The 26,486-nt window shown below is 23.1% G+C and overlaps 1 protein-coding gene across 2 annotated transcripts in view; it reads left to right on the forward strand.

Annotated features, from left to right (window-relative positions):
• Window positions 1–26,486, forward strand: part of LOC117179706 (DNA helicase MCM8-like) — a 66,623-nt gene that overhangs the window by 19,508 nt on the left and 20,629 nt on the right. For both annotated transcript variants that reach the window (XM_033371742.1, XM_033371741.1), the window contains exons 6-11: window positions 3,514–3,618; window positions 9,373–9,528; window positions 21,012–21,231; window positions 23,272–23,435; window positions 23,514–23,726; window positions 23,811–23,935. In XM_033371742.1, the coding sequence (XP_033227633.1) occupies window positions 3,514–3,618; window positions 9,373–9,528; window positions 21,012–21,231; window positions 23,272–23,435; window positions 23,514–23,726; window positions 23,811–23,935 (983 nt within the window). The remainder of the gene's footprint in view (window positions 1–3,513; window positions 3,619–9,372; window positions 9,529–21,011; window positions 21,232–23,271; window positions 23,436–23,513; window positions 23,727–23,810; window positions 23,936–26,486) is intronic.

Consider the following 26,486-nt stretch of genomic DNA (forward strand, 5'->3'; position numbering starts at 1 on the left):
GATGAAAATTAATCTGTTTTGTTTGAGGATTCAACTTTTTTTGAAAAATTGTATTTTTTAGTTAAATTCAATTGCGTTTTATTTGAAATGGAACATTTTTTTGTTAAAATACCAACTGTTATAATTAATTTCTTTAATTGAAAATTGAACTATTATAATTTAGGTTAAAAGTTAACTTTTTAGTTTAGAAATTCAACTATTTCTTTAAAAATTTATACATTTTGTCGAAAATTCTTCATTTTTGGTAGAATATAAACTTTTTGTTGAAAGTGCAACAATTTAGATGAAAATTAATCTGTTTTGTTTAGGAAATCAATTATTTTTTTGAAGAAACGTCTTTTTTGGTTAAATAATATTGTGTTTTATTTAAAATTACAATATTTTCTTGCTAAAGTATAAATTATTATATATTTTATTGAAAATTCATGTTTTTCACGTTAAAAACCCAACTCTTTGTTTGTAAATTGAACTACTTTATTGAAAGTTTCATTTTTTGTCTGGTAAATTAAAAAAATTTGTAGAAAATTCAACGTTCTGATATAAAATTTAACTATTGTTTGGAAGATTTTTTTTTCATTCAAAATTGATATTTTTAACCAAAAACTTAACTTTTCTATTTTTGGTTAAAAATTGATTTTTTTAACTTTGAAATTCAACTAGTTGGTTGTAAATTTATGTAGTTTATTGAAAATTCCTCTTTTTGATAGAAAATTAATATTCTTAGATAAAAATTCAATCTTTTGGGTAGTAATATATGCATTTTTTTGAAAATTTCTTATTCATGTTAAGCTCTATTTTTTTAAACTTAAAATTTAACTTTTTGATTTGAAAATTAACTTTTTTTTGTTGAAACTTCATATTTTTGGGTTGAAAATTCAACTCTTTTGTAGAAGTATCGTTATTTTTATATTGAAAATTATTTTTTTTTGAATTAAAATTTAACTATTACCTTTTTGGTTAAAATGTAAAATTTTAGTTTAGAAATTTGACTATATGTGGTTGAAAAATGATTTAGTTTCTTGAAAATTCCTTTTTCAAGATAGAAAATTAATGTTCTTAGTTGAAAAGTCAACTATTTTGTTAAAAATTTATGCATTTCGTTAAAAACTGCTTTTTTAGTTGAAAACTAATTTTTTAAATTTATAATTTACCCATTTGATTCAGAATGACCTGTTTGTTGAATCTTCATATTTTTGGTTTGGAAATTCTACTATTTTATAGAAGATTCGTTTTTTAAATTAAAAATTCTTTTAAATGAAATTTTAACTAATCCATTTTGGGTTGAAAATTAATCTTTTCAGTTCAAAAATTTAAGTGTTTAGTTGAAAATTTGTTTCACTTATTGAAAATTCGTCTTTTTTGTTAGAAAATTAATCTTCTTGGTTAAAAATTTAACTATTTAATTATAAATATAATTTTGGTTAAATGGTAATTTTTTAGTTTAGAAATTCAACTATTTCTTTACAAAATTATACATTTTGTCGCAAATTCTTCTTTTTTGCTAGAATATCGATTTTTTGTTGAAAGTGCAACCATTTAGATGAAAACTAATCTGTTATGTCTGAGAAATCAATTTTTTTGTTTGAAGAGTCGTCCTTTTTGGTTAAACTATATAGTGTTTTATTTAAAATAAAAATATTTTCTTGTTAAATTATCACCTATTCTATATTTGATGAAAAATTCATCTTTGTAGGTTGAAAATTTAACTTTTTGTTTACAAGTTGAACTACTTTGTTGAAAGTTTCCTTTTTTGTGGTTAAATTGGGCTTACTTACTAAAAGTCTAAACTATTTGTTTAAAAATGAATTTTTTTTTTGAATTTCATATTTTCGGGTTAAAAGTTTAAAGTTTAGACATTTTGTTGAAAATTCGTAATCGTTTAGATAATAATTTATCTGTTTGTTTGAAAATTTAATTATTTTTCTGAAAAGTTCTCGTTTTTAGTTAAATTATATTATGTTTTAATTAAAATAAAAAAATTTTTGTTGTTAAAATATCACCTATTATATATTTGATTTAAAATTCATCTTTTTAGGTTCACAATTCAGCTCCTTGTTTGCAAGTTAAACTACTTTATTGAAACTTGCTTTTTTGTGGTAAAATTAAATTTTTTCAACTGAAAATTTAACTATTAGCTTGAAAATGAACTCTTTTGTTGAAATTCATATTTTCGGGTTCAAAAATTAACTTCTGTTTTTTAAGTTAAAAATTAATTATTTTATCTTAGAAATTCAACTATTTGGTTGAAAATTAATATAGTTTGTCGAAAATTCGTATTTTTTGGTTGAAAATGAATCTTTTTTGTTGAAAATTCAACTATCTATTTGAAAATTTATACATTTTGTTTAAAATTCGTCTTTTTTTTGTAGAAAATCAATTTTTTCGTTAAAAATGCAACTGTTTAGAGTAAAATTAATCTTTTTTGTTTAAGGATTAAACTGTTTGTTGAAAAATAATATTTTCAGGTTAAAAATTCAACTTCTTGTTTGCAAGTTGAACTACTTTGTTGATAGTTCCCTTTTTTATGGCAATTAATTTTTTTAATCTAAATATTTACTTGAAAATGAACTTTTTGCTGAAATTTCAAATTTTTGGGTTCAAGATTCAACTGTTTTCTAGACGGATTTTTTTCTATTAAAAATTAATTTTTTTATATGAAATATGTCGTTTTTTTAAAGTTCCTCTTTTTTGCTAAAAAAATTAATGTTCTTGGTTTGAAAAAAAAACTATTTGGTTAAAAAATTATGTTAAAAGCTAATTTTTTAAACTTAGGATTTACCTATTTAATTCAGAATTATCTTTTTGGTTGAATCCTTCTGTTTTCGGGTTGAAAATTCCACTCTTTTGTATAGAAATTCGTCTTTTTGTCTTGGAAATTCAGCAGTTTTGCAGAAAATTCAACCATGTGGTATAAAATTTAACTATTTTTTTAAAAGATTCGCTTTTTTTATTGAAAATTAATACCTCAAAATTTAACTTTTTCATTTTTGCTTAAAAATTTATTTTTTAGCTAAGAAATTCAACTATTTCTTTGAAAATTGATATAGTTTTTGGAAAATTCCTCTTTTTTTATAGAAAATTAATCATGATGGTTCAAAATTCAAATATTTGGGCTAAAATGTATACATTTTTTTAAAAAATTCTTTTTTTGAGCTAAACGCTATTTTTTAACTTAAAATTGAACTTTTGGATTTGAAAGTTAACTTTTTTGTTGAAACTTAATATTGTTAGGTTGAAAATTCAACTGTTTGTAGAAAATTCTTTTTCTTATTGAAAATTAATTTTGTTAAATGAAAGTTGAACGATTCCATTTTTTGGTTAGAAATTAATTTTTTAAAGTTGAAAAATCAAGTATTTAGTTGAAAATTGATGTAATTTATTGAAAATTCTTCTTTTTTGTTTGAAAATTCATCTCTTTGACTCGAAAATTCGATGTGTTTGATGATATTTTTTTTCTTTTATTCACTGAATTACAATTTTTATTTAAGGATTTATTTTTAATATATTTTCCAGGATGATAAAGGTGGAACTCTTCGAGTAATTGACGTAGAACTGATTGATGATTTGGTCGATACGTGTATGCCTGGTGCAGATGTGGTAGTAACCGGACTCATTAAAGTAGGTTTTATTCCATTTTTTTCCACTGCCCTTTTTTAAAAAAATGCCTCTTTTTTCCCCTATCTTCAAGAAACTTTTTTCGCTGATTAAACTATTTCGTTGAAATTGTCCATTTTGATTGAGTTCAACTGTTTTTGATTGGAAATTAAAATATTTTTTTATTTAAATATCAAGTATTGCATTTTTTGTTGAGAATATATATTTTTTTTTGTAGAAATTTCAACTGTTCTGTTGAACATTCATCTTTCTGGATACAGAATTCTTCCTTTTGGATTGAAAATTCATCTTTTGGTAGAAAAATAATTTTATATGTATATGATGGAGTACATTTTGATCTGAAATCTTAGAAATATGCAGGCCTCACACATTTTCAGGAGCTTTTAATTTGAAGTATTTTAGGAAATTTTAAAAGAATCCAAGGATTTAAAAAAATTAATTTATTTGAAGTATGAGATTTTAAAATATTTTAAAATATTTCACGTTATTTTTTAAGACTTCCGAGGATTTCGAGGGATTTTAAAACCCTCAGTGTATTTTAACATATTTTTCACGATTTCAGAAAATATAGAATTTTACGGAATTTTATCATATTTTAGTGCATTTTAAAGAATTTATACGTGAAAAATGAGGTATTTTGTAGGTTTTTAAAGATTTGAAGAGATTTGGAATTCTCTTGAATTTTATGAATTCCCTGGAAATTTTTTAATTCACTTGAATTTCTAAAAATTTATTCTTTTCTATTTAATTCAATGAATTTTTTTTATTAGAAATTTTTAAAATTTAATTGATACTGAAGATCAATTGATAAAACGATTAAAGGATTTAAAATAATTTGGATTATTTTAAATGATTACAAAGGAATTTTTTATTTATTTCAGTAGTTTGAAGGTTTTCAAAGACTGAAATATTCTAGGGTATTTTAAAAGATTCCAAGGCATTTGCAAGAGATTTTCAAATATTTTTTGCAATTCATTTGTAATTCGCCATGAATTCTTATTAATTCCTCCTAAATTCTTTTGAATTCTTTTGAATTCTTCGTAATTTTCACTCAATTCTAACAAATTCAATTCATTTTTCCGGGTTTTTGAATTTCTTTCAATTCACTTGATTGCTTTTTAAATTTAGGATTGTTTTTTTATGAATTTCAACCAACCCAATGCCACTTTTCTGGAGAGTTGTGGAAAATATTTGTCATGAAAGGTAACCACAACAAATTATTATACATTCGCAATTAAACTATCCATATAATATTTTGTGTAATTTTTAAATATTCGAAAATAAAAAAGTCTAATTTTTCTAATATTTTTTATTATATTATATAATATAATATTTTTTATTTATTAATTTAAATTCATTTTAGATTTTTAAATTTATTATTAAATTTCATTATTTAATTCATTATTATTTATTATTATGTTATTTTAAATTCAAAAAATGAACCTTCTTAAAAATTATTTTTAAAATCGAGGAAAATACGTTGATGTTAATTATAACTAATTTTGTAAAGAACTCAGGGAGAACTTAAAAAAATATATTTCGGGTTTTATTTATTTCTCAATAACAATTTAGAGTTTAATGTTTTTCTTTTTCTCATTAGGTAAAAGTTGCAATTCTCAATTAATTCTAATAATGTAGCGATTATTTTATTTCTTAAAATATTCTCTGCAAATCCCATTTTTCCAGGAATCTAAAGAAAATTTTTTTATTTTCTTGAAACCTTTTGTAATTTTAATTCAGCTTCCTCTTTCAAAATCGTCAATAATCTAGATATAAAAAAAATGGAATTTTTCACAAGTTTCAGATTAACTTTGAATTTTTTGAATACTTTTAAATATTTATTGAGTATAATAGAAGTTTTTTTTTTAATCTTGTAATTCTGATTACATTTTTTTAGAATCCCCTTTTCAAATAAAAAAAGAAATCCTCTGTAATTTAACTATGAATTTTCAGACAATTTTATTGTTCTCTTAAAACCCTTAAAAAATCTCAAAAGGCTCCTCATTTTTTTTCGAAATCTTTAAAAATGTACATTTCATTTTAAACTTTCCTGAATCTTCTCAAGGTTTCAATTATTTTGTATTCTTTTCGAAACTACTGAAACTTCTGCAAATAAAAAAAATTTAATCTGAAAAAATTGTTTTAAAATCTTATTGTTCACATGGTAGGAAAATTAACAAATTCCAAAATTAAAAATAGAAAATGATAACATTTAAAAAAGTTACTGATGAAATTATAAAAATTTACAAAATTTCACGCTCAAAAAGTTTTATTAGAAATTATTTTTAGTTAGAAATTAGTAGAGTTTCAAAGATTTGAAATTTACTCAATTCTACTCAATTCAGTGCATTTTTAAAAAAAGATTTAAAAGTATTCATTTAATTGATTCTGAAGTCTATGAACCTCACCTTGAATTCTTAGGCATTTCATAAAATTCTTTGAAGTCTCTTGGATTTTTCTAAGCTTATTTCAAACTTACTGAATTCAATTAGGTTTTTTCCAAATTGTTTTAACCTTGAAAGTGCATGCATGGTAAAAATCACCCTAAAGTGCATCGTGGGTGTTCAACACCCCAGCGTATTTAATCATGTATTGTTTAACCCCTATTGAATATTTTGACACAATAAAATTATCCGATATAGTTTAAGGTATCATTTATAAGGTAGAGTTGATTTTATAGAAATTTATTTATTTTAAGTTTGTTAAAAAAAATTATTTAAAAAAGTGAAAATATGGGGGATTTTAACTTAAAAATTCATAAATCACGCAAGTTTAATCATTTTAACCTGAAAATTCATGACGATACTTTTGAAATAGTGTACTTTCATAAAAAAAATATTGCAACATGGGTGCTTAAAAAAAGATATTTATTTGAAAAGTTGAAAAGTCAATTTTATGATAAAATGATGAATCAGATTTTTTTCTTTTAAATCAATTTATTATTATAAAAATTGAGGAATGAATAATTGTATTTGATCTACAAAGAAAAAAAGTATGAAATAATAATTAAAAAAATATTTTACTTCCTATGATATACTCACTTTAAAAAGTAAACAAAAATCAATAAAATGTGTTAAAAAAGGCTCAAAAATTACTTTTTCACTCACTAAGTGCACACTGGGTGTTCGATACCCCACGATTTTTTTACCTGCAATTTCAGCAGCTGCTGCTAGTAGACCAACGCTTGTGGCAGATCCAGTTTTACAGAAATCAATTGATTTTTTTAATATTTTTAAACATTTTTCCCAATTCATTTAAATGTAAATTGAATTGTTTCAAAATCTCTGAGAAATTTTAAATATATTTCAATCATTTGAAGGAATTTTAAAGAATTTAGGGTATTTTTAAAACTTCTAAGACTTTTGAAAGATTTCACGGTATTTGATCAGATTTCCGAGGATTTAAATGATTTTAAGGGATTTTAAAACTCTGAATACATTTTAATACATTTTCCATAATTTCAGAAAATATCATCATAGTATTTCACGGGATTTTACAATATTTGAGTGAATTTTAAAGAAATTATTCGTGAGAAGTGAGGTATTTCGTAGGTTTTTAAAGATTTGAAGAGATTTGGAACTCACCCTGAATTATTATTAATTTATCAAAAATACTTTGGAATTATCTTGAATTTGATTAATTCTCTTTAATTTTATGAATTCAACTTAATGTTTTTTATTCAGTTGAATTTCTCTAAATTTACTCTGTTCTACTTAATTCAGTGGCTTTTTTTCAATTTTGAAAAGTTTTAATTTAATTGATCCTAAGGATCAATTGATAAAGTGATCAAATGATTTGAAATATTTATAAAGTATTTTTTCCCACATTCCTTGGCATTTTCAAGAGGATTAAAAAATTTTAAAGGAGTTTAGAGGATTTTAAATAACTTAAGTTATTTTAAAAGTTTACAAAGAATTTTTCAATTAATTTCATCATTCTAATAGGATTGAAAAGGATTTGAAATACTGACTTCTTTCTAGAATTTTTTTATTATTAAGCATTCATAATTATAGTTTAAAATTCAACTATTTGCTTTTAAATTAATTTGTATGTTAAAAAATCTACTGTTTTGCAGAAAATTCACCTTTTTGGCTTGGAAATTCAACAATTCATTAGAAAAATAAACTTTTTGGTTGAAAAATCATATTTTTTGGTTGAAAATTAAACTTTTTGGTTGAAAAATTATATTTTTGGTTTGAAATTTCAACTTTTGTGTAGATAAAAAGTCTATTTTTGTTTAAAATTATACAATTTTGTTAGAAATTTAATAGGATTTAAAAGCATTTGAAATACTTGAAGGTATTGTTAAAGATTCACAGGCGTTTTCAAGGGCTTTTACAATTTTTAAGAGATTTCAAAAGATATTAAAGGATTCGAAATATTCTAAAAGATTCCAAGACATTTTTATTTGTTTCAGTAGTTTGAAGGCGTTCAAATACTGTAATATTTTACTGTATTTTAAAAGATTCAAAAGTATTTGTAAAAAATTTCAATCATTTTAAGGGATTTTAATATTTTAATGGATTTCAAAGAATTTATTTAAAAGAAGTGAGGGATTTCGTAGGGTTTCGAAGATTTGAAGAGATTTTCAAATAATTTTTTCAATTGGAATTCGTCCTAATATCTTATTAATGTATTCTAAATCCTTTTCAATCCTTCTAAATTCACTCAATTCTAACCAATTAAATTAATTTTTCCATATTTTTAAATTGTTTTCAATTCATTTGATTCTTTTTTAAATGCAGCTTGATTTTTATGGATTTCATCTAATTCTTCTCATTTCTTTTAAATTTATCTAAATTCGCTCCAAATTTATTGTAATCAATTAAATTTTTGTCGATTTATTAAGTTGTTACAATTCATTTTAATTCTTTTGAATTCAACTTGAATTGTTTTGTAGTCATTAGTTACTTCTTGTGTTAGAAATTAGAATTTTAAAGATTTGAAGATATCTGAACATTTTTAAGAATTCGCCCTTAATTTCTTTTTAATTCTTTTGAATTCTCTTGAATTTTTTGTGTTTACTTGAATCCTTCATAAATTCACTTAATGCTACTTAATTGTGTGACTTTCCTGAACGGCACACTTTTGTAAAATGACATAAAGAGCATACTGGGTGTTAGATACCCAAGGGTCTCCAAACGTATGTTGTGCCGATGATATTGGATAGTTTTTTATAAGAAAATAAATTAATGATTTTTAATCTATCTAGTTTAAGGAGAAAAAGGTTTCATAACAGTTTTTGAAATTTAAAGTGGTTAAAAAAAATCCTTTTTGGAAAAAAATTAAAAAATGACTTCTTTCACTCTAAAATTCATAACTTTTCAAGTTTTTGATATTTTTACTTGAATACTTCCGAGATATGGCGCTTCAAAAATAAAATTAGTCTGATAGTGTTCATTCCAAAGAAGGTAATTATTTTAAATATTAAAAGCTTCAATTCAATGAAAAATGAAACACTGTACACGCAAATTTGGAATTTATCCTGAATTTGTTACCCTTTGAACGCGAAAAAAGTACCCTATGAGTGTGACGAAAAGTACCTTTAGTCCCTATATTTTATTTAATAGGGACTGTGAGGCCTGAATATGATATCGAGATTAATTTTATTAAATGAATTTATTCCCCCTATTTTCGTGAAAAATCATTCGATTTCCCCTCTTTTTGAAGCATTTTTCGGCTTTGAAGTCTGCAATTTGCATGCGAATTTGAATTCTAATTAATAAAATTTCAATAGATAAAATTAATAATTTCCAGGGTCCAGAATCGGATTCAGGGAAATCTAAAAAAGAAGCAGATCCTAGATTTCAATTGCATATTGAGGCTGTTTCGATAACGAGCAACAAGACTAATTCTAGGACTAAAGGGATGATGATGATCGACTTAAATTACACCGATTACGTGGCTGTCAACGTAATTATTAAAATTAAAAATATTCAACTATTATTATTAAAAATGGTGTAGGCATAAGGGGAAACCGGGTCTGGTGGTACATTGTTCAAGGCGGCCGCTGGACCGAGAAACCGGGAAATGACCGGGCAAAAACGGAAAATGACCATGGTTTTATTTTTTGACCGGGAATTTTACAAAATTTTAGAAAAAAAATCGGTCTAATTTAGATTTCAGCCGTTTTTTAAATAACTAGTTTAATTGTGATCTTTTTCAATTATAATATCATTCAGTTTAGAATGCGTATTTGAATTAAAAGTATTTCAAAATGAAGTTTTAAAGACTTAAACAATTAAAAATTAGAAGTGTGTAACCCTTAAAGGGCACACTTCCGTAAAATTACATTAATAGCATACTGGGTGTTCAACACCCAAGGGTATTCAAGCGTGTGCTGTGCCGACGGTATTGGATAGTTTTTTTTACAAGAAAATCAATTAATGATGCTTAATCTATCTAGTTTAAGAAGAAAAAGGTTTCATACCAGTTTTTGAAATTTAAAGTAGTTAAAATAAATCCTTATTAGAGAAAAAATTGAAAAATGACTTCTTTCGCTCTAAAACTCATAACTTTTTATGTTTTCGTTATTTTTAGTTAAAATTTCACCTGAATACTTCCGAGATACGGCGCTTCAAAAATAAAATTAGTCTTATAGTTTTCATTCCAAAAAAGGTATTTAATCTGAAAAATAAAAGTTTCAATTCAATGAAAAATGAAACATCTTGCTTTACGTGATTAAATTATTTTATTGACCTTAACTGCGTATAAAAACTATAAAAATGAAAATTATGTGAAAATGACATAGAAAAATAGTTTTTCATGCCATTTGTTAATATGGCACCATGTGTTCCATTTTCTTTAATGTGGTACGTTTTTTTAAAGCGCAAATAAGTCGCTGGGTCTTATAGACCCAGTATGCCCTTTAAGAGTTAAAATTAAATTTCAGCCTAAAATATTCCATTTTTAAACCACGTAATTTAAAATTTTTTAATTAATAAAAAGAACAATTACTTCATATTTAGAAATATCTGACTGTACATTTAAAATCAGTTATTACAAATAAAATACTCAAAACGGAATTAAAAAACTAAACTTTAAAAATTACAATTTTAATTGTTCTGTTTAAAAAAATTTCAACTTCTTAAATTTTGTTGTACAAATAACAATTGAACACATATTATTCTTAGAAAAAATCGAGTAAGTTGAAGAAATATTTAGAAGTTTTGAAAAAATTCAAAATTACTTAAAAGTTTGAAATGATTTCTAATCATTTAAACGAAGTGTGTACGTGTGCCGATAAAGCCCCGCTATTATTACCAAAATTTGGATGCAAATATTACACGGCCCAATTTAAAACGAAATACAGATTTTGGCAGATTTTGAAGCATTTAAGGATTTTAAAACTATTTAAAATAAAAATTATTTAACTCTAATTTAAACAGAGAACTTTCAATCTTTTTCAAATTTATAGTTGGAACTAGAATTTGTAGAGAATATTAACCGGGAATTTTAAATATTAAGAAATTCCGAGCTAGCACTAGAAATTTTCGAAAAGGAAAAAAATTTTGAAGTGGAACAAGAAATTTTTCCAAAGAATTATAATTCTGATTTGAAGCAGGGAAGTTAAAGCAGGGAATGTTAAAATTAAAATAAATTCCGAGATGAAACAGGGAATTTTTTGCTGGAATGAATTCTAATTCTAAGTTGAAACGGGATATTTTTGAGAAAAATTATAAATTGGCACAGGAAATTTTACAAAAATTTGAATTCTTTTTGGAAATGGAAAATTTTCGAAAAGTATAATTCCGGATTTGAACAAGGAATTTTCAATTTTTAATAAATTTTGAGTTGGAAATGGAATTTATCCATGAGAATAACAATTCTCAGGAAAAATTGAATTTTTTCAAAAGAATTATTGTTCTGTGTTAAAACGAGGTTTTTTCAAAAAAACTTAAATTATTAATTTGGAACAGGGAGTTTTCTCAAAAAGTTATAATTTTTACAATTAGTTGAAATGGAAAATTTTCGAAAAGAATTAAAATTTTGGATTTAAACAGAGAATTTTTCGAAAAGAATTAAAATTGCGGATTTAAATAGGGAATTTTCAATTTTTGACAATTGATAAAAGTTGAAAATTTTTAATTTGGCAGTTTAACTGCATTTCATTTAAAATTGTGCAGTTGAAAATTGTTAGTAGCTTACATAGTATACGTGCAAATTATTGAGCATTTAAATACAAAATTGTTGAATGAAACAAATTTTAAGCTTCAATTTTTGAAGTTTAAAATTTAAGAGTTTACACTTTAAGCGCTTTCATTTGCACTTCAATTCTTATTACTTCGAATGGAAATATTAGATTTAGTGTTCGATTTTTTAAATTTCATTGACCGTGGAAAATGGTTGCGAACCGGAAAAAACTGGGAAATGACCAGGAACTTTTTTCTTTGACAAAAACGGCCACTCTGATTGTTGAGAAGTCCTATTTTTTATCAAAAATTCAACTACTTTGTTAAAAATTAATTTTTTTAGTTGAAGGTTCATCTCTGTGGTTGAAAACTGAACTATTTGAATGAAAATTCTTTTTATTTTTAGTTGAAAATCAATGAACTGAAATTAAACTATTCCATTTTTGATTAAAAATGTATCTTTTTCAGTTAAAATTTTAATTATTTGGTTAAAAACTATCTTTTACTTGAAAGTTCAACTTTTTGGTTGAAAATTCATTCTTTTTTTTTAAATTCGTCTGCCTTGGTAGAAATTAAACCTTTTTGGTTGAATATTTATCCTTTCTGGTTAAAAATACAATTGATTGGTTGAAATATCAACTGATTATTTGACTGAAAGTTGATTTACTTTGTAGAAGCATTTTTTTTTATTAAGGATTCATAATTATAGTTCGAAATTCTACTATTTGCTTTTAAATCAACTTTTATGTTGAAAATTCTACTGTATTGTTGAAAATTAATCTTTTTGGCTTGAACATTCAACAATTTAGTAGAAAATAAAACCGTTTGTATGAAAATTAAGCTTTCTGGTTGAAAAATCATATTTTCGGGCTGAAAATTCAACTTTGGTCTAGATAAATCGTCTAATTTTGTTTAAAATTAAATAGTTTCGTTAAAAATTCATGTATTTTGTTCAAAAGTCGTATTTTTGGTAGAAAATTAATATTCTTTGATAAAAATGTATTTTTTTGGTTGAAAATTCGTCTTTCTTGATATAAATTTAATCTTCTTGATTAAAAATTGATCACTTTTGGTTAAAAATCCAATTAATTTGTTGGTATATCCACATTTTTATCAAAATTTTCTATTAAGGTTTTATCATTATAGTTCGAAATTCAACTATTTGCTTTTAAATTTACTTTTATTTTAAAAATTCTACCCTGATGTAGAAAATAAATCTTTTTGGGTTGAAAATTAAACTTTTTTCTAGATAAATCGTCTATTTTTGTTTAAAATTCAATAATTTTCTTAACAATTCATGTGTTTTGTCCAAAAGCCGTCTTTTTTTGTAGAAAGTTAATATTTTTGGTTAAAAAATTAACTTTTTGGTTGGAAATTCCACTATTTGTAGAAAATTCGTTAATTTTGTAGAAAATTCATCTTTTTGGCTTAAAAGTTCAACAAGTTAGTAGAAGATTAAACTATTTGGTTGAAAATTAAACTTTTTGGTTAAAAAATCATACTTTTGGGTTGAAAATTCAACTTTTGTGTAGATAAATCGTCTATTTTTGTTTAAAATTAAATAATTTTGTTGAAAACTTTGTGTATTTTGTTGAAAATTTGTCTATTTTTGGTAGAACATTAATCTTCTTCATCAAAAATTCATCTTTTCGGTTGAAAATTCAACGATTTTGTTAAAAATTCGTTTTTTTTGTCGAAAATTAATATTTTTTGTTGAAAATTCAACTTTTTTGTTGTTGAAAAATCGATTATCTGACTAGAAGTTGAACTGATTTGTTGATAATTAATTTTTCTTAAAGTAAAAATTCACTCATTTTGGTTAAAGATTCGTTACTTTAGTTTCAAATTCATCTCTTCAGTTAAAAATTCAACTTTTTGGTTCAAAATACATTTTTTGTGTTTGATGATTCAACTATTTGTTGAAAATTCTTTTTTTAATGAATTAAACTGTTTTTAACTTAAAATTAATTTATTTTTTATTAAAATATTATTAAATTTTTTGTTTGAAAATTCTTATTTTTGGTGGAAAATTAAACTACTTTGGTAAAAGTTGAATTGATGCGCTAAAACTTCACTTTTTTGGTTAAAGAATAATTATTCTACTTAAAAATTGATCTATTTGCTTAAAAATGTAACGTTTTTGTTAATAGATTCGATTTTTTAGCAGAAAATTAATCTTTTTGATTGAAAATTCATCTTTTTGGTTAAAAATCTAACGTTTTGGTAGATAATTTCGACTTTTTTGGTAGAAAACCTATCTTCTTGGTTGAAAATTCAACCATTTGTTTTAATATTAACTTTTTAATAAAAAATTCATATTTCCGGTTTAAAAAATTAGACAATTTTGAAGAAAATTTATATTTTTGGTAGAAACTTAATTTTCTTGAATAAAAATCTATCTTTATGGTATAAAAGTCGACTATTCGATTTAAAATTAAACCATTTTGTAAAAAGGATTCTATTAAGGATTCATAATTGTAGTTAAAGATTCAACTATTTAAATTTTAAATGAACTTTTATGATAAAAATTGTACTGTTTTGTAGAAAATTCGTCTTTTTGGCTTCATAATTCAACAATTTGGTAGAAGTTTTAATTATTTGGTTGAAAAATCATACTTTTGGGGTGAAAATTCCACTTTTTTTTTGATAAATCGTCTATTTTTGTTTAAAATTAAGTATTTTTGTTAAAAATGCATGTATTTTGTTCAAAAATCGTCTTTTTTGGTAGAAAATTAATATTTTTTGTTAAAAATTATATTTTTTCGTTGAAAATTTATCCTTTTTGGTTAAAAATGCATTTGATTGGTTGAAATATAAACTGTTATGTGTTTCGTTGAGAATTCATCTTTTTCTTTGGTTGAAAAATCAATTATTCGACTTGAAATTGAACTACTTTGTAGAAACTTTTTTTTAAGGATTCATAATTACAGATCAAAATTTAACCATTTGCTTTTAAATTAATTTTTATGTTAAAAATTCTACTGTTTTGTATAAAATTCATCTTTTTGCTTTCAAAATTCAAACAATTTAGTTGAAAATTAAACTTTTGTGTAAACAAAGTCATCTACTTTTGTTTAAAATTAAATAAGTTTGTTAAAAATTAATTTTTTGTGTTTAAAAATCGTCTTTTCTTGGTAGAAAATTAATATTCTTTGTTAAAAATGCAACTATTTGGCAGAAAATTCATGTTTTTTGTTGAAAATTCGTCTTTCTTGGTAGAAATGTAACCTTCTTGGTTGCAAATTTATCCTTTTTAGTTAAAAATGCAATTGATTGCTTGGAATATCAACTGACTAGACTTTTAGGGTTAAAAATTCTACTGTCCTTGTAGAAAATTCATCTTTGTGGCTTGAATATTTAACAATTTGGCAGAAAGTTAAATTATTTGTTTAAAAATTAAACTTTTTTGTAGAAAAATCTTATTTTTTTATAAAAAAATCAACTTTTTTCTAAATAATTCGTCTTTTTGGCTATCAACTTAAATAATTTTTGCTGCAAATTCGTATATTTTTGTAGGCCATTAATCTTTATGATCGAAAATTCATCTTTTGTGTTGAAAATTCGACCATTTGGTTGAATATTCGTTGTTGTTTTTTTTTTTTTTTTTTTTGGTTCAAAGTAATTTTTGTTATCAGGGTTTTTTTTGAAAATTTAAATATTCCATTTTTATTGAATTTTTTTTTACATTTCAATCTTTTGTTAAAAAGTCATATTTTTTGGGTAGACAATTATTCTTGTTTCTATGAAAGTTTAATTTTTTGTTTAAGAATTCAACTATCGTGTTAAAAATGCATCTTTCTTGATTAAAACTCATTTTTTTAATGTTAAAAATTTATCTTTTCCGATCTAAATGTCCACTATTTTCTAAATAATTAGACTTTTTAGCTTACAAATTTTACTCTTTTATAGAAAAGTAATTTTTCTTGGTTAAAAATAAGTTTTTATGATGAAAATTCAACAGTCTTCTAAAAAAATCTGTTTGTCTTGAAAAATCAAATATTTGATTGAATTTTAATCTTTTTGGTTTGAAAATTCAAAAATTTCATGGAAAATAAAACTTCTTGGTTAAAAAATCAAATTGTTGGGTTGAAAATTCAACTTCTTTGTAGCTAATTCATCTTTTTAGCTTTAAAATTAAATAATTTTGTTGACAATTTCATATATTTTGTTCTAAATTCGTCTTTTTTTGGTAATCTTCTTGGTCGAAAATTAATTTTTTTTTTTGAAAATCAAACAACTGTGTTAAAAATCTTTTTTATTAAACATAGTTTTTTATCTGAAAATTTAACTGTTCTATGTTTGGTTAAAACTTTATCCTTTTTCTTGAATAAGTTAGAAATTCGTCTTTATTGACAGAACATTAATCTTCTTGGTCGAAAATTCATCTTTTTTTTAGTATTCAACCATTTTTTTGAAAATTCTTTTTTTTAATTTAATTTTTGTTTTCAGTTTTTATCTGAAAATTGAACTATTTTGTAGAAGTTCAGTTTTTTTAAATTAAATTTTTAATGAAAATTTGACTATGCTATTTTTTGTTAATAATTAATTTTCTTTAGTTTAGCAATTTAACTCATTGTTTAAGCATTTCTACTTTTCTGTCTAAAATTCGTCTTTTTCGGTCGAAAATCAATTTTTTGCTTAAAAATGCTTAAAATGCTTAAATGTTTAGATGAAAATCAATCTGTTTTAATTAAGGATTCAATTACTTTATTGAAAATTCATTTTTTTACGTTAAAAACTCAACTCTTTGCTTGTAAGTTAAACCACTTTAATGAAAGTTTCATTTTTTGTGGTAAAAAATCATTTTTCTTCATTGAAAATTTAACTATTTAGTTTAAAATTAACTTTTTGATGAAACTTCATATTTTCGGGTTAAAAATTCAACTCTTTTGTATAGATGTTCGTCTTTTTGTCTGGGAAATTAAAAAGATTTATAGTAAATTAAACGGTGTGTTACAAAATTTAACTATTGTTTAGAAGATTTTTTTTTCATTCAAAATTGATTTTTTTCAGTTTGAAATTCAGCTATTTGGTTGTAAATTTATGTAGTTTGTTAAAAATTCCTCTTCTTGATAAAAAATGAATATTCTTAGATAAAAATTCAATTGTTTGGGTAGTAATGTATGCATTTTCTCGAAATATAATTTTTTGTGTTAAGCTCTAATTTTTTTAACTTAAAATTTAACTTTTTGATTTGAAAATTAACTTTTCTTGTTAAAACTTCATATTTTTGGGTTGAAAATTCAACTCTTGTAGAAGTATCGTTTTTTGATTAAAAATCAATTTTTTTAAATAAAAATTTAACTAATCCCTTTTTGGTTAAAATGTAATATTTTAGTTTAAAAATTTGACTATATGTGGTGGAAAAATGATGTAGTTTCTAGAAAATTCCTTTTTCTTGATAGAAAATTAATGTTCTTAGTTGAAAAGTTAACTATTTGGTTAAAAATTTATGCATTTCGTTGAAAACTTCTTTTTTTAGTTGAAAACTAATTTTTTAATTTTAGAATTTACCTATTTAATTCAGAATGACATTTTTCGTCGAATCTTCATATTTTTGGGTTAAAAATTGTACTATTTTATAGAGGATACGTTTTTTAAATTAAAAATTCTTTTTAATGCAATTTTAAATATTCCATTTTGGGTTGACAATTAATCTTTTTAGTTTAAAAATTCAAGTTTTTAGTCGAAAATTTGTTTAATTTATTGAAAATTTGTCTTTTTGGGTAGAAAATTAATCTTCTTGGTTAAAAATTTAATTAGAAATTTATATGTTTTGTTACAAATAAATTATTTCTGTTATCAAAATTTTTCTTGTTGAAAATGTCACTATTTGGCTTTAAATTTCTGTACTTTGTTTTATCATTCTTATTTTCAGTAGAAATTAACCTCATTGGTAGAAAATTGCTCTTTTTAGTTAAAACCCTAATTATTAAATAGAAAACTCAACTGTTTTGTAGAACGCTCATCTTTTTAGCTTCAAAATTTCACTATTTTGTTCAAAATTTATATTTTTTGTTTCGAATTCTTGATTTATAGTAGAAAATTAGTCAGTGGTGTAGTCGACGCATACAAATCCGAAATATAGAATTTTCAAGTAAAAAAATATGAATTTTCAAACAAGAAAATTAATATTATACTAGAAAACAAAAATTCTAAACAAAACATATAAATTTTGAACCAAATAGTGACATTTTAAACCTAAAAAGGTTTTATAATAGAAAATTAATCTTCTTGATTGAAAATTTAACTATTTAATTAGAAATTTGTGTTTTATTAAAAGTAAACTATTTCTGGCCAAACAAATAATCTTTTGTGTTGAAAATGTCATTATATGGTTTTAAATTTATGTAATTTGTTTTAGAATTAGTATTTTTTAGTATAAAATTAACCTCATTGGTGGAAAATAGTTCTTTTGGTTAAGAATCGAATTATTAAATAAAAAACTCAACTATTTTGTAGAATGCTCGTTTTTTAGCTTCAAAATATCACTATTTCATTCAAAATGTACGTGTTTTGTTTAGAATTCTTGTTTTCTAGTATAATATTAATTTTCTTGTTTGAAAATTCATATTTTTTTACTTGAAAATTCTATATTTTGGATTTGTATGCCTCGACTACACCACTGATTAATTTTCTACTATAAATCAAGAATTCGAAACAAAACATATAAATTTTGAACCAAATAGTGAAATTTTAAACCTAAAAAGACGAGCTTTCTACAAAAAAGTTGAGTTTTCTATTTAATTATTCGATTTTTAACCAAAAAGAGAAATTTTCCACCGAGAGGGTTAATTTTGAACTAAAAATAAGCATTCCCAACAAGCTACATAAATTTAAAACCAAATAGTGACATTTTCAAAAAGGAAATTTTTTAACAGAAATATTTTATTTGTAACAAAACACATACATTTTTAATTAAATAGTAAATTTTTTAACCAAGGAGATAAATTTTCTAACAAAAAAGACGAATTTTCAATAAATTAAACACATTTTCTACTAAAAACTTGAACTTTTAAACTAAAAAGATTAATTGTCTACCCAAAATAGAATATTTAAAATTGCATTAAAATAATTTTTAATTTAAAAAACGAATCCTCTATAAAATAGTAGAATTTATGACCCAAAAATAAGAAGATTCAACAAAAAACGTACTTCTGAATTAAATAGGTAAGTTCTGAATTTAAAAAATTAGCTTTCAACTAAAAAAAGAAGTTTTCAACGAAATGCATACATTTTTAACCAAATAGCTGACTTTTCAACTAAGAACATTAATTTTCTATCTTGAAAAAGGAATTTTCTAGAAACTATATCATTTTTCAACCACATATAGTCCAATTTCTAAATTAAAATATTACATTTTAACCAAAAAGGGAATAGTTAAATTTTTATTTAAAAAAATTTATTTTCAATCAAAAAAACGATACTTCTACAAAAGAGTTGAATTTTCAACCCAAAAATATGAAGTTTCAACAAGAAAAGTTAATTTTCAAATCAAAAAGTTAAATTTTAAGTTTAAAAAATTAGAGCTTAACACAACAAATTATATTTCAAGAAAATGCATACATTACTACCCAAACAATTGAATTTTTATCTAAGAATATTCACTTTATATCAAAAAGAGGAATTTTCAACAAACTACATAAATTTACAACCAAATAGTTGAATTTAAAAGTGAAAAAAATCAATTTTGAATGAAAAAAAAATGTCTACAAATCTTTTAAATTTCCCAGGCAAAAAGACGAACATAATACTTGAATTTTTAACGCGAAAATATGAATTTTCAACGAAAAAGTTAATTTTAAACTAAATAGTTCAATTTTGCAATAACCAAAAATTATTTTTCACCACAAAAAATGAAAATTTCAATAAAGTAGTTCAACCTGCAAGCAAAGAGTTGAGTTTTTAACAAAAAAAAAAAAAATGAATTTTCAACAAAGTAATTGAATCCTTAAATAAAACAGATAGATTTTCATTTAAACAGTTGCATTTTTAATAAAAAAATTGATTTTCTACCAAAAAGACGAATTTTAGACAAAAAGTATAAATGTTTAAACAATGAGTTAAATTGATAAACTAAAGAAAATTAATTTTTAAAAAACATAGTCAAATTTTCATTAAAAAATTTAATTAAAAAAAATTAATTCCTACAGAACAGTGAAATTTTCTACCCAAAACTATAAAATTTCAACAAAAAAGTTCATTTTGAAGCAAATAGTTTAATATCAGTAAAAAATTAATTTTTATCACAAAAAGGGGAGCTTGTAACCAAAAAAAGGTGAAAACTTTTCTTTTTAGCCTGAAAATGTCACTATTTGGTTCAAATTTTATGTTTTGTTTAGAATTCTTGTTTTATAGTAGAAAATAAATATTATTTGAAAATTTAACTATTTAATTATAAATTTATGAGTTTTGTTAAAAATAAATTATTTCTGGTCAAGCAAATAATTTTCTTTGTTGAAAATGTCACTATATGGTCTTAAATTGACGTAATTTGTTTTAGAATTAGTGTTTTTTAGTAGAAAATTAACCTTCTTGGTGGAAAATTGCTCTTTTTAGTTAAAACCCTAATTATTAAATAGAAAACTCAACTATCTTGTAGAAAGCTTGTCTTTTTAGCTTGAAAATTTCACTATTTGGTTCAAATTTTATGTTTTGTTTAGAATTCTTGTTTTATAGTAGAAAATTAATCTTCTTGGTTGAAAATTTAACAATTTAATTAAAAATTTATGTGTTTTTGGGAAAAATAAATAATTTCTAGTAAAAAAAATAATATTTCTTGTTGAAAATGTCACTATATGGTTTAAAATTTATGTAATTTGTTTTAGAATTCGTATTTTTTACTAGAAAATTAACCTCATTGGTGGAAAATAGTTCTTTTTGATTAAAAATCGAATTATTAAATAGAAAACTCAACTATTTTGTAGAAAGCTCGTATTTTTATCTTGAAAATTTCACTGTTTGGTTCAAATTTTATGTTTTGTTTAGAATTCTTGTATTATAGTAGAAAATTAAGCTTCCAGTTTGAAAATTTAACTATTTAATATAAATTTATGAGTTTTGTTAAAAATAAATTATTTATGATCACTATTTATGGTCTTAAATTGACGTAATTTGTTTTAGAATTAGTGTTTTTTAGTAGAAAATTATCCTTCTTGGTGGTTCAAAATGTACGTGTTTTGTTTAGAATTCTTGTTTTGCAGTAGAAAATTAATCTTCTAATTTAAGTAAATAATTTTTGTATTTTATTTATTCTAATTGCAGGAAATTCACGCGAATCCAAATATTTTTGCACTTCTAGTCCACTCGTTATGCCCTAATATTTACGGGCTCGAGTTAATAAAAGCCGGATTATTGCTGAGCTTATTTGGCGGCAACGCATTGTGTTCTGAGACACGAGAAGATATTCACGTTTTAATTGTGGGCGATCCAGGTCTTGGAAAATCGCAAATGCTGCTCGCTTGTTCCCGACTGGCTCCCAGAGGTTTGAAATATTTTTCTAATAGATACTACTTAGAAAAAAAACATTATAAATATAAATAATTCCACAATCAAATATTTAAAAAAATTTTTAATATTATTTATGAAAAAAGAAAATATCTAGAAAATTTCTCAATTTAAGCAATTAAAAATATTTTTTGTCACTCAATGTTATTTATTCATTAAAAATGTAATAATAAAATATTTTGATCTAAGAACATTTTTTCGTCAATCTTCAAAGTTTTTTTTTCAAATTATTAAACAAGTTTTAAATAATAATAATTAAAATAAAAATATCTCAATGCAAGTTTTTTCTTTAGACATGCATAGTATTTTTTAAAATTATTTTTCTTGTTTAAAATTTCAGTATTGTATTTAAAATAAATAAATGTGATCAATTAAAAACCCATTTTTTAATTGTTGAAATACGGGAATGTTCTGGTGTCTGGAACTTTGCATAATTGGATATTTTATATTTCGGCAAGTTTATTTTGGAAATTTGAAAATTCGGTAATATAAAATCTCGGGAATATTATTATTAAGGGATTTTCAAATTCGCTAATATTATAAATTGTTGGTATAAAACTATTCTTCTCGATTGAAATTTTAACTATTTGTTAAAAAGAAATTTCATTTTCTTGAATAAAAATTCGTTTTTTTAGTTGAAAAGTCGATTATTCGACTTTAAATTGAACTGATTTGTACACACAAAAAGACTTATTCATAATTATAGGTGAAGATTCAACTATTTTCTTTTAAATGACCTTTTATGTTAAAAATTGTACCTTTTTGTAGAAAATTCATCTTTGTGGCTTCATAATTCAACAATTTTTTAAAAACTCCAACTATTTGGTTGAAAATTAAACTTTTTGACTGAAAAATCATATTTTTGGGTTGAAAATTAAACTGCTTTGTAGATAATTCGTCATTTTGGGGTTAAAATGAAATAATTTTGTGGAAAATATTTTTATTTTTAACATTCCTTTTTATTTTGGTAGACCATTAATCTTCTTGGTCGAAAATTATATTTTTGTTTTCCAAATTTAACAAATTTGTTGAAAATTCGATTTTTTGGTTCAAAGTTATTTTTTTATCTGAGTTTTCATCTGAAAATGTAACTTCCATTTGTTCTTGAAATTTTATCCTCTATATTGTAAAAGTTAACATTTTAACGATTTGGTGAAAAATCCATGTATTTTGTTTAAAAGTCGTTGTTTTGAGAAGAAAATTAATCTTTCTTGAAAATTCATATTTTTGGTAACAAATTTATATATTTTGTTAAAAAGTCGTCCTTTTTTTGGTAGAAAATTATTCTTTTTTGTTGAAAGTTCAGCTTTCAGGTGGGGAATTCATCTATATTGTTAAAAATTAATCTTTTTTGATTTAAAAGTCTACTGTTTTCTAACGAAATTCGACTTTTTCGCTTAAAAACTTTACTATTTTCTTAAAAATTCATCCCTTATAGTAGAAAAGTCATCTTTCTTGGTTAAAAATAAACTTTTTTTATGAAAATTCAACAGTCTTCTAAAACTGCTGTTTTTTTTTGCCTTGAAAATTTAAATAGTTGGTTGCATTTTTTTTTGCTTAAAAGTTCGACCATGTGATTGAAAATTCATATTCGTATGCTGAAAATTCAACTATTTGGATAGAAATTTAACTATTTTATCAAAAATCGAATTATTTTTTAGAAGATTGAACTATTTTGTTAAAGTTATAATTTTTGGTTGAGAATGCAACTCTATGCTTAAAAATTTATCCTTCTGAATTGAAATTAATTTTTGAAATTGAATTTTTTATGGTAAAAAAGTCGTCCTTCCTCATTTTTTTTGTTAAGGATACAACTATTTGGTTGCAAATTAACGGTTTTATTGGAATGTTGATTTGACTAAATAAAATTAAATAAACTGATTTTAATTAACATCTTTTTAAATTTTCTAAAGAATCTCATTCAAAATATTTTCACATAAATTTAAAAAGTGAGTAGTTATTTATAGAAAATTATTATTATATAATTGGAATTCGGAATCAATTCCTGATTTTTCAGGTGTTTATATTTGCGGAAATTCGAGTACTTCAGCGGGATTAACAGTCACATTACTCAAAGAACCTGGAACAAACGATTACATCCTGGAACCTGGAGCATTAGTTCTGGCCGACAGAGGAGTTTGCGTTATTGACGAGTTTGATAAAATGACGAATCAGCATCAGGTTAATACTAATATTATTATTTTTAAAAGTAATTTTTCAAAATATTTCCAAAGTAATATTGATTTTGATTTGAAACAGGCTTTATTAGAAGCGATGGAACAACAGTGCGTGAGTGTAGCAAAATCCGGTGTAATTTGGTCCCTTTCAGCGAGAACTTCAATCCTCGCAGCTGCAAATCCGATAGGAGGACATTATAATAAATGCAAGTCAATTCGGGAAAATCTCAATCTGAGCCAGCCTCTTTTATCAAGATTCGATCTCGTTTTTCTCCTTGTCGATGATCCCAACAAGGTAGATTATCTTCGTGATATTTCACATAAATTTTGATTTTATATCAGATGCATTCTATTTTTAAAATTTAATTTTCGGGAAAAGGATCGAGATGCTCAGATAATGCAACATGTGATGGCAATCCATAGAAACGGAGGAAATCGGAATGATAGTCGCAATAAATCGATCAACTCTAGTAGAAAAACAATCAAGGCTTTTGACACTCTCAAGTAAGGGGTCGTACTTAAATTATCTTCCATTTTTTACCAAAAAAGATTAAATTTTATCAAAAATTGATCAATTCTAAAGCCAAAAAGGCAAATTTTCTACAAAACGATCGAAATTTTTATCAAAAAGTTATTTAAAGTAACAAAATATTTCGGGAATTTTTTGAGACCGGAAAAAACCGGAAAATGACAGTGATTTTTTTTGTTAACCAAGAATTTTAGAAATTTGTAGAAGAAAAATTTCTCCAGGTTCGATTTCAATAGTTTTTAAATAATTAGTTGAATTTTTATGCGTAAGTCAGAGTTTGTTGCTATAAAAATTTTCCAGTTAAAATTTTTATTTCCAAGCTTACATTTTTAATTTAAAGAATTTTTAAATGCTTTCTTAAAGACTTGAACAAATCAAAAATAAAAGCCTTTGATGTTGAAAATTTTGGATAAAAAACATTTTTATTCAATAAATACTTTTTTTAAGTTATTTGTATTTTAAGTAATAAAAAATGAACAAAAACGACTTGACAATATAATTTTAAACCAGTTCAAAATTTAAGAATTTTCAGATTTTAACAACTTAAACTGTTAAAATTTGAAAGTCTTAGTGATTAAACAAATGTGAAGGTGCGACTGAAAGTTTATAAACTATTTTCAACTTAAAAATAACTTCTTAATAATATATTCTTAAAGGATTTTATTGAATTTAAAATATTGTTTCAGCCCAAAATATTCAATTTTCAACCCATTCAATTCAAAATTGTTAATTAAAAAATTATTAATTATTGAATATTTAGCAATATTGGAATTTTTATTTAAGACAAGTAAATTAAAACCAAATATTTAAAAGCAAGGATTCTTTAACTCAATTGTTTGACATATAAAACCTGGAATCGTTAAAATTTCGAAAAATGCTTAATTTGTAAGTGAAAATTAAAAATTTTGATGTATAATTTACAAAAAAAAATATTTTTAGAAAAAAATTGAGTAATTTTGAGAGATATTTAGGAGTTTTAAAAAGATTAAAAATTATCATGCAAATTTTAGAAAGTCTTTTTAAAATCTTCGAGAATCTTTTTCAAAAATTTTGTATAAATCTTTGAAAAACTTTTGAAATATTCTTTTAAAATAATTTATCAAAATGAAAAGTTATTTTTAATTTTCCTAGGAATCTTAAGAAAATGTTTTTATTCTTTTCAAGACTTTCACAATTCTTGAAAAAAATATAATTTTTTTGTTTAAAATCTGCGAAAATCTACATTTTTTTTTATATCAGGCTATTATTTCAAGTTTTACATTAAGTTTGAATATTTTCAAAACTTCTATCAATTAAAAAAAAAATACTATTTTCAAAACAAAAAGACAAATGTTTAACAAAAAAGTTAAATTTTCAACAGAATATTAAAATTTGGTTTCCGAAATAGTTGAAATTTAACCAAAAATAACAATTTTCTATCAAATTAAATGAATTTTCGAACAAAAAATATGAATTTTATACAAAAGAGTGACATTTTTTACCCGAAAAGATTTTTCAGTTAAGAGAGAAAAATATTTTCACCAAATTGATGAATTCTAAATTGAAAACAGTGATTTCTTTAAAAAACAGTCGAAATTTTTATCGAAAAGTTAATTTTCAACCAAATAGATGAATTTTCTACGAAAATAACCGGATTTTTATCCTAGAAAGTTTAATTTTCAACAAAATATGTGATTTTTTAGATAGGAAAAACGAATTTTATACATAATATTTGAATATGCAACCTGAAAATATGAATTTTTATAAAAATACTATTTTCAACCCGAAAAGACAAATGTTTAACAAAAAGTTAAATTTTTAACAGAATACAAAAAATTTTTAAACAACCAGTTGCATTTTTGGTCGAAAAAAATCAAATGTCTACGAAAATAGATGAATTTTCAAACTAAAAATATGAATTTTTTACAAAAGCGTTTAATTTTTGAACAGAAAATATTTTTAAGTGAAGGTAGAGAAAAATATTCCCCAAATTGTTGAATTTTTAAGCCAAAAAGGTGATTTCTCTGTAAAACAGTTAAAATGTCAACCGAAAAATTACTTCTCACCAAAATGTATGAATTTTCTATAAAAAAACTGAATTTTCCACATAAAAAGACGAATTTAAAAAAAATATATGAATTTTTAAACGAAAATGACAAATTTTTGAGAAGACAAGTTGAATTTACAGCCTAAAAATATGAATATTCAACGAACGAAATTAATTTTTAACAAAAAATGGAATAGTTAAATTTTCAGGTGCAAAAATTGATTTTCAATCAAAAAATTAAATTTTCAACAAAATAGTAAAATTTTTATTAAGAAGATTAATTTTGTAACAAAAAGTTTTAAATTCAACAAGAAGGACAATTTTTCAACAAAACAGTTAATTTTCAAACAAAATTTTTGAATTTTAAACTAAAAACAATACCTTTTCAACAAAAAATAAAACAGTTCAATTTGCAGCTGAAAATATTAACTTTCAATCATAAAAAATTTTATTTTAAAAATGCAGCTAAATATCCTACCAAAAATATGGATTTTAACTAA

Source organism: Belonocnema kinseyi, chromosome 9 (genome assembly GCF_010883055.1).
Source record: "Belonocnema kinseyi isolate 2016_QV_RU_SX_M_011 chromosome 9, B_treatae_v1, whole genome shotgun sequence".
Taxonomy (NCBI): Eukaryota; Metazoa; Arthropoda; class Insecta; order Hymenoptera; family Cynipidae; genus Belonocnema; species Belonocnema kinseyi.